Below are 16,064 nucleotides of genomic sequence, written 5' to 3' on the forward strand. Positions count from 1 at the left end.
GTATATTTAAATCCAATCAAAGTTTACTTGTTCCCCCACAGATACGAATCCGAACCTTTCATACTCTTGCAACTTACCAGGAACAAAGAATATTAATATATGTAGTATATGATAGTTTGAGTAATTTGTGAAACCAATTTCCCACATTTTCGGCATTAAACTATAGTATATCCAATATTATACTTCCAATAAATTTTGCAGGTATCTTACTTATTTGTTTATATAATCATTTTACTTACTTATTAGGTATATGGGAGCTAAAGGTATTATTGACCCGTTACAACCCATTTTTGACGTACAGGCATATTATTATTAGAAAAGGATTCTCTTTGAATTTCTATAACATATAACGGAAGGACCGATATCTTCGATAAAATGTTTGCTGTAGGAACTGGGGTCCACATATTCAATATATGGGGGGTTGAATAGTTTTAGTCCGATTTAGACAGTTTTTGATAATAAGGTCGCCCAACTCAAAGGCACTATTCATGCAAAGTTTTATCAAGATACATTCATTGGTGCTCGATTTTATTTTTGATTTATGGCGTTAAATCGGGTGACAACCCCGCCCACTCCCCATGTAACGGTACTGTTAAAAACTACTAAAAGCGCGATAAATCAAGCACTAAACACGCCAGAGGCATTAAATTTCATTTCAAAGATGGTATAAGATGACTTTATAGGAACCGCGTTCAAAATTACCTTGGGATCTGCTTAACCGATTTCAACAAAATTCGGTACATAACATTATTCTCATATTTCTATGTTATAGTGCGAAAATGGGATAACAACCATGCCTATTTCCCATATAACACCATTCTAAATTCCATCCGATTCTTTCACTTTCCACTATGCAAATCAAACAAAACATTTAAAGAAATTTCAAACGAGTATACCGCTTGACTTTGCGAGAGTATGAAATATTCAGTTACATCCGAACTTAGCCCTTCCTTACTTGTTTAGTCATCGATTTTGTTCATATTAAAATTCACTGAAAATCGCGACATATAATAGGTGAAAGAGCAACACAATTTTATTCAATTCATTTTTTTTTTTATTTTAATTTCTAAGTCTGACCATTCTTGACTAAGTTTATACTAATGTTTGGGTGAATTTAAAACGGTAAATTTGTCAGTCTTGAGTCTTAGTAAAGGTTGCTTTTTAACATGTGGTTTTCAATGAGACAGTACTTTTTCCGGTGTTGGTTTTTTTGACAGTTGTTATTTGATTAATACTCAGTTGGTTTTGCCACTTCATAATGAATAGACTTACTCTGGAACAATGTTTGGAAATCGTTCAAATTTATTACCGAAATAATAGTTCGATAAGCGTGACGCCTCGTTCGCTGCCTTCAATATTATATAGACATAATCGCCCAGCAGAGTCGGTAATTAGAACAATTATGGATTACGTTTATTCTAGTGAAAAATGTGCATATTCAGAGATGACGTATAGTGCCCACCGAAGACGCTAATAATTCTGTGTGGCATGAGTTCATCCGCAATCACGCCCAACAATTTTAGCTGTGCCCATCCACTTTAGTTGCCAAAAGTGGTCGAAAATTGGGTCTCTCGGCAGAAATTTATTCGAGCCATCCACGGTGATTACTTGACCGAAATTATTTTTAAAACTTAATGACAAATCCTTATCTGTATTATAACGTTGATTACATTATATACGCTTTATTTCTTCTTGCAAACCACATGTTTAAAAAAACACCCTTAATATTTTTAAAATTGAAAAATTTATGAAATTCCGAATATTTGTAAATTTGGCACTTATCACGGACATAATCCAGTTTGTAGCAGTTGCTTTCTGTTTTTATATCACATAATATTAAATTTTTACGTTTTGAAAAATACAGTGGTATGGAAAGTAGATATGGTTACCGATATATGGTGTTAAAACCAACTGGTTAGAATACATAACAATTATACTCTATTGAAGGTGCTGCAAGAGTTGAAAACATTCCGATTTAAATTTTATTTATAATATTTAAATTTGATGCACTTTATATACACACAGACATTTTATTGCAAAATCAATTCAACTCACATAAGAAAGCACATATCACCAGCGTTTGTAATGAAAGCTGAGAAGCTCGCGACTATTTAAGTTACACTGACAGGGCAATGTTAGATTACTGCATTTATATGCCTATCAATAGCGATGTTTTAAAATATCTCCTAGACAGTGGCATCTCAAATCGTACTGAAATATGCAGCTTGAAATACTGGTGTAGAGCATAGCTTTAGTTAGGCACTAAATATTGAATTTTTAAGCTGTTCAATCTAAATTACACTATAAAAAAATTTTTTGCTTTATTAGTATAATTTTTTCGTACCGAATTTACGAATTTTAAATTTTTTTCGAAGGGCTTGAAAAATTTTTAAACAGAACTTTTCGTTTTCGAGCATAAATTACAATATTCAAGTACCACACATTTGGACTGTGAGTTGACGCTTTATGCTTCGAAATTAGATTTTTTAGTTAACTAAATATAAAAAAATTGCGGATGAAAGTTAAATAATATCACATTTATGTCATTTTAACAGTTGGTAGCACTATGCAACACATTCATTTCATCGAGTTTCGAAATTTTAGTTTGAGAAATTTTGTGTAATCGGATTATCGAAAACAATTTTTTTAATTAACCAAAATTATTAAGATTTAAGAAAAAACGTTAACTGCAGTTGTATCAAGTCAGTTTGATCGTTGATCGGTCAGTTTGTATGGCAGCTATATGCTATAAGGACTCGATCCGAACCATATCTTCGAAGATTACACCGTTGCTTTAGACAATAATTCTTGCCTAATTTCGTGAAGATATGTATCTCGTCAAATGAAAAAGTTTTCCATACAAGCACTTGATTTCGATCGTTCAGTTTGTACGGCACCTATATGCTATAGTGGCTATATTTAGGTGAAACTTAAATATGTTCCGAAATTTTGTATAATCGAATTTTGAGCTGCGCATGCCTGTGAGTTGTTGCCAGTACTTTTCCCTATGTTACCCAGTCTCTCCTCTCTCGGAGCAACTCTTTTATGATATAGAGACCAACCGCAATGACGTCAGCCAGTTTATTTACAGTTAATCCTTTGTGACATGTGTTAAATCGCACGATCTTAAAGGCCACGCCACAGGCCAACGATGCGAGATAATGCCCTCAACAAAAGTTTCCTTCAATAAATTGATCGTTTTGTTGGCTGTATGACATGGCAAGATGGCGCCTACGGAACTAAAGGACGTCCACCTCAACATTATTTAATTCAGGCACGAAAAAGTCATTAATCGGGGTATATAGCGTTACCCATTTGTAAAATTATGCCCGACTTAATTTTTGAATAAATATAGCCCAATGATTCCCTCTGCCCATAGAGCACACCAAACAGTGACTTTTTTAGAACGTCATTTCAACAATTGCTTGTGCATTATCATCACTCCGACTGCGCTAAATTTTTTATGGGTACGCTACCCATTTCACAAAAAGTTAGTTTCCTCACTGAACAGAATTTTCTCGTGATAATCGGAATAGGTGGACATTTCGTTTTGAGCTCATTTACCGAACGTGCGACGGTGATTGATGGTCGTTCGGCTTCAATTCTTTCAAGATCCTTCTGCAAAATCGATACTCTGCTACACAGCAGCAATAACGTCTTCGGTGGGCACTGTACGTCATCTCTGAGAAAGCACATTTTTACTAGAGTAAACTTAATCCATAAGTGTTCTAATTACCGACTCTGCTGAGCGATTATGTTGATCGAATATTGGACGCAGCGGGCGATACGTCGCGCGAACCGAACCATTATTTTGGTAAGAAATTTACACTCTTTGCAAATATTGTTCCGGCGTAAGTCTGTTCATTACGAAATGGCAAAAGAAACTGAGTATAAATCAAGTAACAACAGTTAAAAAGACAAACTCCGAAAAAAGTATTGTCTCATTGAAAACCACATGTCTAATGAAACACCCATTATATCCTGTATTGGGTCTACAACGTTTCTTTTTGGGCGCTACAAACACTTAATATACTCTGTTAAGAGTATAAAAAAGTAGAACTTTTTTTTTTCTTCTTAAGTCAACCTAGAGATAATCGGGTCACAGCCGCGCAATTATTTGCATCTCGCTCACTTGGCCGAAAGTCATCATGTATGCGTTTGTTGGTCAGCTTTGTATAATATTAGCGTAGATGTCTTTGCTTAACACACACAATCCTACAAAGCTTTCAATTTAACTAGTGCATCGAGTACATTTGTAAAAGAAAGAAAAAATTCCAATGTATTTATGGTTTTTTACTTGCTGTACAAACAATTAAAATATTTATCGTTTTTTTTTTTTGCTTTTACAAACTAATTGATTTGTGTGACATACTTACTTAAAGAAAAGATATGTTTGGAATATTTATAAAATAAAGAAACAATACATACTAATAGTAAAAGTAACACTTTCAACTGGCTAAGTAGGCGCACAAACATTTGTACTAACATATACAAATAATATAATTTGTATATACGAGTATATATATGTTTATATATGTATATGTATACGAGTATATATACTATTATATATATTTTTTAATTATTCCACACGTTTTTCGCTTTACTTTGCACAAATACTGAGCTCAACTTGAAATACATACACACATACATATGTATTTCATTAGGGTTCCCTTTGTTCTATCTGTCTTTAGTGCGAAAAATAATAATTTACACACGTATCCACACATACGTTTACATTTTAATGTATTTTAATAAAAACTTTCAATTGAAAAGAGAGCAAGCACCAGCAAATCGTTTCTTTTCATTGCATTCTTATGACTTTCTTCATTAGAAACATTTGCAACAAATTAAAGTATGTATTTACATACATATGTACTTGTATGTATGAAATTAAGCAGATAATAGGAATTGTTTTACTGTTTGTGGGAAAAATGTATTTGCTAACAGTCGCATGAAAATCCATTACTATAACGATTACAATGGTTAAGAGTATGTTTAATGTTAAAACGTCGCAATTTTATCTTGATTTGTATACCCTGAACAGGGTATATTAAGTAAGCCACAAAGTTTGTAAAACCCAGAAGGAAACATGTTTTTGTGAAAATGAAATACTAATTTTTAACGGGAAAGTAAAAACAATGTATGCAAAGTATTGATCATTGCTTTTTACACATTTTGACCATATTTTTTATAGCTTTCAATGACTGCAAGGATATTGAATGTGTATGCAATGTTCCCTACCAACACTTTACGCTCACTTTATACCGGTAGACCTGGTATACCATATGTAACTATATATGGTAGGATTCGCGTGACATTTTTAGTAGATTAACCCCTGTCTGTCTGTCTGTATATACCTGAACTATTCGCTCAGTTTCTGAGATAACGCTCTGAAATTTTCAGCACGTTCTTTTTTCGCTAAGAAGCTACTCATTTGTCTTTATCATAACTGCCGATATCGGATCAATATAGCATACAGCTGCCATACAAACTGAACGATCGGAATAAATTGCTTGCATGGAAACTCTTTAACGAAATTTGGTAAGAGTCATAGCCTAAAGCAATAATGCACTGTCGGAAGAAATTGTCAGATCGGATAACTGAAGCATGTAGCTGTCATACAAATGGAACAATCAGAATGAAGTTTTTGTAAGGAATCTTATGTCTTTTTTAAGGTTATTATAGCTTCGATATAACCGAAGTTAACGTTTTTTTTTTTTGTTTGGTCCGATCTGAACAAAATATTCTGAGATAGATATTAAATAAAAAGGTTTTCCCCTTGATTACACAGTACTTGATTTTGATCGTTCAGTTTGTATGACAGCTATATATATGCTAAAGTGGTCCGATTTCTTCTCTTCTTAGTGAGAAACATACATGTGCAAAATTTCAGATCTATATCTTAAAAATTGAGAGACAAGTTCGCGTATATACACATACGCGAGCGGACAGGCGGACATGGCTAAATCGACTCAGCTCGTCACGCTGATCATTTATATATGTGCCTTATAGATTCTCCAATATTTCCTTCTGGTTGTTACGAACTTGGTGGCAAACATAATATATCCTTTTTTAGGGTATAATTATATATTGAAACAACGCGAATCCTTCATTGTGAAGCCGCTTAACCTCCAGTTGCATCTAGAAATAATGAGGTGGAAAATAAAAATTCTTCTGGACTACGGCCTCAATTTTCTTCCTACTGGTACATCTTCATCTTCATATACTTTATCTATGCAAAGTTTCGTGAAGATATCTTGACAAATACAAGAATGTAAAGTGCAAGATTTCAAATCGATTTCTTAACAACAACAAGAATGAAATTGTCCATTTACTTTCATTTAAGTATCATACATTTTGACTAACGTAAACGGAAAGTCGGAAATCACTGTATATATATATATTATATATATGTACTGGGAACAAAGAACGATCTGACCTGACCTTTGATATTGCTCAGGTATACTTTAGAACATATCTTCAGTTTTACAAATATGTAAATCACACACTGACCGAAATCAGCACTGCCGATCGGCAAAACATTTGTTACAATGTAATATAACAAAAAAATTACGTATAGTATACGGGAAATGGGGTGATTCATAGACCGATTTTATATATTTTCGGCATTAAACTATAGTGTATTCAATATTATACGTTCAGTTAATTTGCCACTATATCTTACATATTTACCGATTTATATACTAATTTATAAAGCAAACCGGAAGCTTGAAAATCGTATATTAGGTATATAGGATATAGGGGTAGTATTGACCCGATTCTATCTATTTTAGGCATTACCACATATTATTAAAGTACCTCATAAACCATCACCTATATATTTACAAAGTGAAAGTCAATCGGATGTTTAGAAATTCTGATATCAGTTATATGGGGGCTGGGGCAAGTTTTCCCCCGATTTCATCATCCACAGCTACACTGCTATTAGAAAAACACACTCACTCAATTTCATAAGGATAACTCACATATTGGAGGCTAAGGGAATTATTGACCCGATTCAACCCATTTTGATACACAGATCAGAAAAGGATTTTCTCAGAATTTCGATAATATATCTCACATACTAAGTGAGGGTAACAATGTATTAATATACATTGGGTTCACAAAGAACTCTAAACGATAAAGAATTCCACAGTATGTTAGAACACTATTTTAGTAAAAAAATGAAAATTTCGTTTAGAATTCACCAAAAAACATATAGTAAAGAAGATGGATTTTTCGCAAAAAAGATTTTCTTTCCAGAGGAGTCGAGATTCATCATATTTGGTACCGATAAAAGAAAAAAGTTCGAAACACAACTAAGGCACTATTATACTCAAAGAACGCATAGTAGGAGCATCTGCACAGTTGCCAAATATAGTAGAATCGATGCCGAGGCTGCTTCAAGTGCTTATAGATGCCAACGGGAGCCCAATTAAATCCTTAAATGCAATAATACCTAGAATTAAGTAAAGTTTTCTCACTTAATTATGTTATTTTTAAACAGTATATAGACTTTTGTCAACGCAATTTTTGAGTATTTCTTCCATAATTTTGTTATTTTATGTTATATAACGAACTTTTTTAGTTTTTGTGTTTAGAAAGATGTATCAACAAATTTGTATATACTTGCAACATGTTGCTACAAAGTATAATAGTTTTGTTCACCTAACGGTTGTTTGTATCACCTAAAACTAATCGAGTTAGATATAGGGTTATGTATATATAAATGATCAGGATGAAAAGACGATTTTAATTCCGAGTGACTGTCTATCTGTCCGTTCGTTCGTTTATACAAGCGATAAGTTGAGCAAAAATTGAGATAGCTTGATGAAACTTGGAATTGAACCATTGCCACGCACACAAGACGCTTTAATCGAAAACATATAAAAAGCCATAACTAAGCACTTAATTAAGATACAAAATTGGAATTTGGTCAGGGGATTACAAAGGCTATAGGAACGTCCAGACAAAAAAAAACGTAAAAAGTGGGCGTGTAACCGCCCACATTTAGGTAGAAACCTATACCTCGGGACCCATTTAACCGATTTTCAAATTCGCATTATCCTGACATTCCTACATTAAAGTGCGAAAATGGGCGAAATCAGACAAAAACCATGCCTACTTCCTATATAAAAAAATTTTTAATTCGATCTGTTTCTTTCACTTTCTAGTATACAAATTATTAACCAATCAATGTAACCGGATAAAACTTTCCACGTCCAAGTCGGACCAACACTATTCAAGCCTCCAGTTACCGAAATGAGGACGCCAGTCCCTAATGCGAATTTTTTACCAAAAATATCGATCAAAATATCAGATATATTATTAAAATTCGAAAAGAAATTTTCCGGGCTTTCATCCTTGCGTGAGTATACGAGTTATATCCGAACTATATATTGCTTACTTGTTGTAAAAAGTTTTTTTTATTTTCAGAACCACGAAAATATGTGGAGTGTGTAGACCTTTGTTCGCTACTGTATATATTTTATACAGTCTCCAACGCTTTTCGGGGTGTTACAGATATTCGTTCGCTGTGGATATCTGTAACACTCGTTGCAACTACCCGTTAAAATGTTGGTCTTCTAAAAATTTAAGTTTTTCTTGCAGCATGCAAATAATTTTAACGGCTTTAATTAAATGACCAAAACTATGATACAAGTAATATCGTCTAGCGCACGCTTACGATGTAATTATATAGTATGTATATCTAAATATATATTTATTAATAATATTTCGTCTATAGCGCCACCTAGTGGACTTCTTTAAACTTAGTTTCTACTGGAAGCTAAATGTTTGTATGCATGTGTGCTGTGCGTGCAACAGTTAATTGCTTATTAATATTTAATTTTCGATTCGTCACAAACCAAAATTTGTACGTATATAAATACATACATACATACATGTATATGTATATACATAAATACATTTGTGCGCACATGCAGAGTAGAAAGTTTTTCAATATTTGAGTTTGCAGAATGTATGACACGTTTGGTTCAATAATATGTATGTATGTATGTATGTATTTTTATTGGTTTTTTCGTCAATTTCGTAACACTTTTTCATAACTAGAATTTGTTCACACTAGTGTGTGAAAAAAAATTCCTAACGTGTCTTTTTTACTTACAGACTATTCATTAAACAACTATTGTACATTTATATAAAATAAATAATTTAAATTAAATTAAAATAAATTAATTTAATATTTTTGGTTACTCTATCTTTCTTTTCGTGCACACTTTTCCCAACATACACACACACATGCGCATATGTAAATATGTTTGTATGTACGCCAACGAAACGCGATTCGAAAGTTCAATTATTACACGGCATACTCGGCACATGCACCGTTACTTCGTTGACTCGGTGCGCTTTAGATGTCATCGAAGAGTGCACCCAACGCGCCACCATCATCATCGTCATCGTAACCGCCGAAACTGAAGAGACCACCATCAGCATTGGGCGGCACAAAAGCGCCATTAAAGGCATCTTCCAGTCGCTCCTCCAGACCCATTGTTGAGGCGAGTCCATAAATGAGACGCATCACGACCAAGCGCACAAAATTTGGCGGACTCGTCTCCTTGCCGCTGCCGAAAACCAACAATTGTTTGCTATTATCTGCCAGCTTAGTCGCACGACCCCAGACCAAAGAGACAGCGCTGATGCTGAGCAGTAGAACCACAACAAAGTGATGCAACAATTTAGCCATATTTTGTGTGTAGACAGTAGTAAAATCGTAACTGATTGATTGATTGATTTTATGCGGTTAATTAATTTTAGTCTTTGCTATTTCTGCTTATGCAACTGTTCTTGATACCGTTATAATAAGTGTAGCGCTGTGTAAGAACCACTTTACGACTTTATGTTAACAAAATTTTACTTTTGATCGATTTTGCGCAAGCGCACCGTGCTTCCCGTCTGTATGGATGGATGTAGCAAAACAAACTGAATATTTTTTGCACCGCAGCAGCAGCGTGTAGCCGCTGTTGCTGCCGTTGCTATTGTTGTGTCGCTTTTGAAATTTCTCCATACTTCCATTTACATTCCATTTTAGCACTTCTTCGTTTAACAAAGTGTAGCCGCGTATACAGTATGTGTGAAATTTATGTCACTTAATGGGTGTATATGAATTTAAAGCGTTTTAATTGCGAGAAGTCAGAAAGTGCTTGCGATAAAGATTTTTAAATGGCAGTGATCTAAATATGAGAGACATTTTAACAATGAAATACTTGTACGTAGGTGGCAAAGTAGAGAGTTGAGGGCGAATGATAAAAAGAAATATTACTATATAAATGCACTTAAGAGCTCATCCATTTCGATTTTTATACCCTGAACCGGGTATATTAAGTTTGCCACGAAGTTTGTAACACCCAGAAGGAAAGGTCGGAAAATCTTTAAAATATATACATAAATGATCAGCAAGATAAGCTGAGTTGATTTAGCCATGTCCGTTTGTCTGTCCCACCGTTCGTCTATATATAAGCGAACTAGTCTCTTAGTTCTTGAGATATCGATCTTAAATTTAGCATCGGACCACTAATGCTTATAGCTGCCAAACTGAACAATTGGAATCAAGTTCTTGTATAGAATACTTTTTCATGACGAGATATCTCCGCGAAATTTGGAACGGATCGTTATCTAAAGCAATATATTGTAGCATATAGGTGCCATAAAAACTGAAGGAGCGGAATAAGGTTTTTGGAAAGAACTTTTATCAAAGGCAATAATGGAATATCCAAAGAAATTGTTCAGATCGGATCACTATAGCATATGTCATGTATGTAACTGTCATACAAGCTGAACGATCGGAATAAGTTTGAGCTCTGCTCGCTGCTAAAAAATGTGAAGGTTTGGGGAATGCAAGACAACTCTGTGTGTGCAAGATTTAACCATATAAAAATGTTTTTGATTTCAGAATTAAATTTAAATTTTAACTTAATATTGAAACTTCCAAGTAAAACAGCTATCAAAAGTTACTTCGGCCGATGCGATGATGGTGGACATTAAATTAGATAAAGTCAATGTAATGGCGCAGTTCAAAGAGTTGAGAAATTACAACGTATTCCAGGACTAGAATTGGTAGTTGAAAAATAGTTGAAATACAGTTAATATACTAAAGATGAACAATTTAGTGAAAACCGATAATAAAAATCGATAATGATAACCATCATAGTAGCTGTGGGCATACATACCATAGTACGACACCTGACTATGGAGAACATTAAATAGTTCTCCTTTTCTACATATGGACTACAAATAAAATAAGAACAAGTAAGGAAGTGCTAAGTTCGGGTGTAACCGAACAATTCAAACTCTTGCAACTTGGCAGGATGGTAATTTTTTTGTATTATTTTTAGCTCACAAGTGCCTCTTGCTACTATGAACTATTGTGCCAAATTACAGTTTAATTACTTAGTTTAGTGATTAGCACTTAATAAATTTTCGTTAAATTGCGTTCTGTGGGCGTGAAAGTACTCGTTTTATGTAAAGGGTGTTTTTTTAGACATGGTGTTATCAGTGAGGCAATACCTCTTTTGAACAGACTTATTCCGGAACAACGTTTGCAGATCGTGCAATTTTATTACCAAACTGATGGTTCAGTCCGGTGAACGCATCGCGAGCTGCGTCCAATATTCGGTCGACATAATTGCCCCGTATTAAAAGATCGGCTTTGCTTTACTCCAGTGAATAATACTCATCCTCAGAGACGCCGTAAAGTGGGCACCGATAACGCTTTTGCTGCTGTAGAGCAGAGTATCGAAGAAGACCCGAATACAAAATCCAACTCGTGCGTTTGTTCAGCGATGAAACTTACTTTTGGGTTAAATGAGTTTGTTTCTAAACCAAATTTCCGCATTTGAGGGGATGATACTCAACAAGTCCTTGTTGAGATGCACACGAGGTTACATCCTCAAAACGTCACTGTTTAGTGCGCTCTATGGGCAGAGGGAATAATTGGTCCATATTTCTTCAAAAATGAAACCGGCCATAATGTAACAGTCAATGTGGAGTGCTATGTCACACAGCCAACTAAACAAACAATTTATTTGAGGGAATTTTTGGTGAGCGCATTATCTCGCGTCGTGGGGCTGTAGGGGACCACTGGATATTTTTTGCGAGATTAGTCACTTGTCTAGGTAGATAAGCTCGAGACGATTGACGCCTTGAAAGATAATATGCAGCGCGTTATTGCTGGCATACAGTCCTAATTGCTGCAAAAAGTGGTCGAAAATTCGGTCTCTCAGCTAAAGTTTATTCAACGTTCACTTGTATGAAACCATTTTTAAAACATAATGGCAAACCCTTAACTTTATAATAAAGCTAAATGCTTGGCCACGACATTAAATTATATGCGATTTATTTCTTCCTGAACACCAGATTTCTAAAAAAAACACCCTTCATAAAAATTTTTTTAAGTAACTTAAAAACATGTGAAAGATTTTGAAACCTGAAAATTTTAATATTCTTTGAGGTTGCCATTTGTTTGAATATGTCAGTTAAATGTAATCACGGGTACACGAGGTATTACAAAATTTGAATATAACTATAAAGGTTTAATGAGGTTATGTCGAAATCATTTTTTTAGGCACCTTCATAATAAAATTGAACTAAATTTAATTGATAGATTGATATTGATTACATTTTCAACAAAAATTTAGAAGAAAATCGGTTTATTTACAAAAAAAAAAAAATACTTTAAGATAGTGGAAAGGCACGCATACTATTGGCTACCACTGTTCTTAGGCATGCTAAAGTGAAGAGCGCCGCTTCGTTGGTACGCGCATGCGCTTTCTGAGTTAGCTGCGTTTGCGTACTTGCCTTACTTTGCACCGTGCCTATGTATATCAGTGCACTATTGTTATGCTTTCTTCAGCTTTGGCCTTGCCCACCAACAACAAGCTGAATGTAGCCAACAATGAACCAGAGAAAATTATACGCAAAGAAAAAAAAAACCAAAAACAAAGCATTAACAACATAAGAAAGCTTTCAGTTGAGACCTGCGGTCAGCAGTAGCCAACAATCACACCTACACTCACACAACTGCGTGCGTGCCCTCGCTTGTACAACTTTTTGGCTTTTACATTGTAATTGTCGTTGACGGCGCGAGGGTCCACCCGGCTCAGACTGACTATGCGCCTGTGTGTTTGGCATACTAAACGTTTTAATTTCTCTGCTGATATTAAGCGACCGGCTTAAACATGGCGCGAGCACCAAACCTTCAAAGAATCAAATCAACCAAGCCAACATATTGACATTGTATATATGCATATATTACGTGCGTACATACATATTTACAAGCGCACAAAATTGTAATCTTAGTTAATCTGAAAAGTCAGCCAACTGTGCTCTGATGATAGTAAAAGTTATTACGTGAGCGCCTCACTGACAGGTGACATTGCACTTGCAATCGCTGCTGTCATCTATTTACTTGTGTACTATATACATATGTATGTATATGATAATAGATCGCACATGTATAATTTATATCCAAAGTCCGTTGATATCAACAGCGCATGTGTGTAGTTATGATAGACTTAGCTTCTAGCTACAAATTATTCAATTCAAAATGTCAACAGTTATGCGAGACGCTCATCTCTGAACTGAATTTATTTATCTTTGTTACCATAAAGACTTTTACATCATCAGTCTTGCAGATCATTTTGAGAATTGATTACTGGGGAGATTACTCTTAGAAATTTTTTTCATTATATTTTCGCCGAACGTTATAGCGTTTGCTTTTCTCACAAAAATGTTACATTTATTCTGCCCTACGCTCGGCTGGCCAAAATTGAAGGTTCTTTGCTGAATATTTTTTTAAGGTTCGTTAATTCTTTTCTCAGAATGTTGCCTTCTGACCAGAATAAAGTGCAACATTTTCTAACCTTCTAAAAATGTATGAGTGAGAGTTGTCAGTGGATGTTTATTTATTTACTATTTCTTTAAATCAAGTTGTTTACTAATTATAATGAATCGGTTTACTTTGTTAAGCTTAATAATGGAAATGGCGAATGAGTTGGTTGGAATTATTGTTTTTTTTGTGTTCTTTTGTTCTTAAGCCATAATTCCCTTCAAAAATACAAAAGCCTCCTTTCAAAAACTTGATTTTGATCGCTCAGTTTGTATGCCAGCGGTTTCCATGAAGATTTCACCACTGCCTTAGACAATAATCCATGCCAAACTTCTTGAAGATATCTCGCCAAATTAGAAAGCCTTCCATACAAGCACTTGCTTCCGATCGTTCTGTTTGTATGGCAGCTATATGCTACAGTTGTCCAATATCGGCGGTTCCGACAAATGAGCAGCTTCTTGGGGAGTAAATTTCAGATCGATATCTCACAAATTAAGGTTCGTGAATATACAGACGGATAAATCGTGGGATGTTTTATAAACGCAGTTCAGGGTATAAAAATAGGACCAATTTTACAAGGTGTTATGGGGCAACAATTTCAGCGAGAAAAGATTTTGAGTCATTCTTTTTAATATTAAATGGACGAAGTGATGAAAACTCATTTACATTATAAAGTAAGCTAATATCAAAAATTTTGTTAATGTTCTAACACTGGTAAAATTATATTATATATTAATCGATATTGCTTAGGTTGTGTTAGGTTTCGGCTGATGTCCGTCGCTGTGATAATAAAAACTCCCATCAATTCTAATGCCAAAAACTTTTGGTATGGATCAAGAGACATCAAGCTGAATCAATTGATGGATGGATTTCTTCAAATTAATTTTTTACTATCAGCATTCTTAACAACTTTCTATAAGGTCAATGAATAAGATCCTTTCAATCAAGCTCCCGGAGGTTTTGCCGAGCCACTATCGATCTGGGATCCGACCAAGAGTTTTATACCATATTTTTATAAAGGCTAATCAACCAAATTTGCTGAGAACAAATGTTTTTGTTATCCCCTCCCACAGTGTAAAAATTAATGAATTCGGGAAAATTTAGACCATAACTGTTCAAGCCCATAGTGCCTGTTGTTAACTTTTTACTGAAAATGTCGGTCAATCTGTGAGATATGTTATTGAAATTCAGAGATAATCCTTTTCTGATAATAGTATGCTATATGTCAAAAATCAATTAAAATGGGTCAAAATTATCTTAGCTTAAGTCTTTCCCATATACCTAATATAAAAAATTTTGAACTTCCGGTTAACTTTATACCTTATATATTGGCCAATATGTGTGTTATCTAAACAAAATTAAGTGAATGTGTTTTTCCAATGGTAGGCTTTATACCGTTTATATCGGTTAGTAAATATGATATCTTAACAAAATTTACTGAACGTATAATATTGGATATACTATAGCTTAATGCAGAAAATATGTGACCTTGGTTTACGAATTACCCATACCTGTCAAAAGTCTGTCTTCCCCCAATATTGTCTATATAGTGATTTCCGACATTCCTCCTGTCTTTAAACCGTTTAGGTTGTTCGCAATTAGGTGAACATGCTTATGTGGTTTAGCGCAGAATATGAATGGACTTGGTTTAGATCTTCGTACGAACCTTATATCTCTAATATTATTAATTCCGATCCTTTGGTTGACATTTTTCACATTAACTCAACATATTTACCATAATTTAGCCTCTTCGGTATCACTTTTTTAATTTGACAAATTATCGTTACGAAATTATCTAACTCATCTCTGAACATGTTGTTCTGATCGGACCACTATTGAATGATAGCTATCATTCAAACTCACCGATCAAAATCAAGATAATGATCTTTTATACCCTTTTATTAGAAATACCCCTTCGGTGAAGCCGAAGTTAACGTTTTTTCTTGTTTAATATAAAATTTTGCGTAAACCTGAAGGTATTTTCATTGCGTGAGTATAAAATGTTCGGTTATACTCGAACTTAGCGTTTCCTTATTTGTTAAACCAGTGATCCGTCACCCAAATCTTCAGATTTCACCCCCACTTCTTTTGTGGGATTATTTGAAAATAATTATTTTATATTAACTAATTTCATGGAGGTCAAAGAATTATACAGAACAGCCACATATTAAAGCTTTCAATAAAGGTGTACGTATATGGAGAAAAGTTCAATAGA

General features: G+C 34.3%; 1 protein-coding gene across 1 annotated transcript; it reads right to left on the reverse strand.

Annotated features, from left to right (window-relative positions):
• Positions 1–8,458: 8,458 nt before the first annotated feature.
• Positions 8,459–9,929, reverse strand: LOC106616984 (uncharacterized). Its single transcript, XM_014233939.3, has one exon. The coding sequence runs from the start codon at positions 9,707–9,709 to the stop codon at positions 9,374–9,376; it is 336 nt and encodes a 111-aa protein (XP_014089414.2). The 5' UTR covers positions 9,710–9,929; the 3' UTR covers positions 8,459–9,373.
• Between the last annotated feature and the right edge of the window lie 6,135 nt (positions 9,930–16,064).

The sequence above is a fragment of the Bactrocera oleae genome, chromosome 3 (assembly GCF_042242935.1).
Source record: "Bactrocera oleae isolate idBacOlea1 chromosome 3, idBacOlea1, whole genome shotgun sequence".
NCBI classification, from domain to species: Eukaryota; Metazoa; Arthropoda; class Insecta; order Diptera; family Tephritidae; genus Bactrocera; species Bactrocera oleae.

Bases quoted from the DNA above. Each gene is read 5' to 3' on its own strand.
- LOC106616984 (XM_014233939.3), bottom strand. From the start codon at position 9,709: ATGGCTAAATTGTTGCATCACTTTGTTGTGGTTCTACTGCTCAGCATC.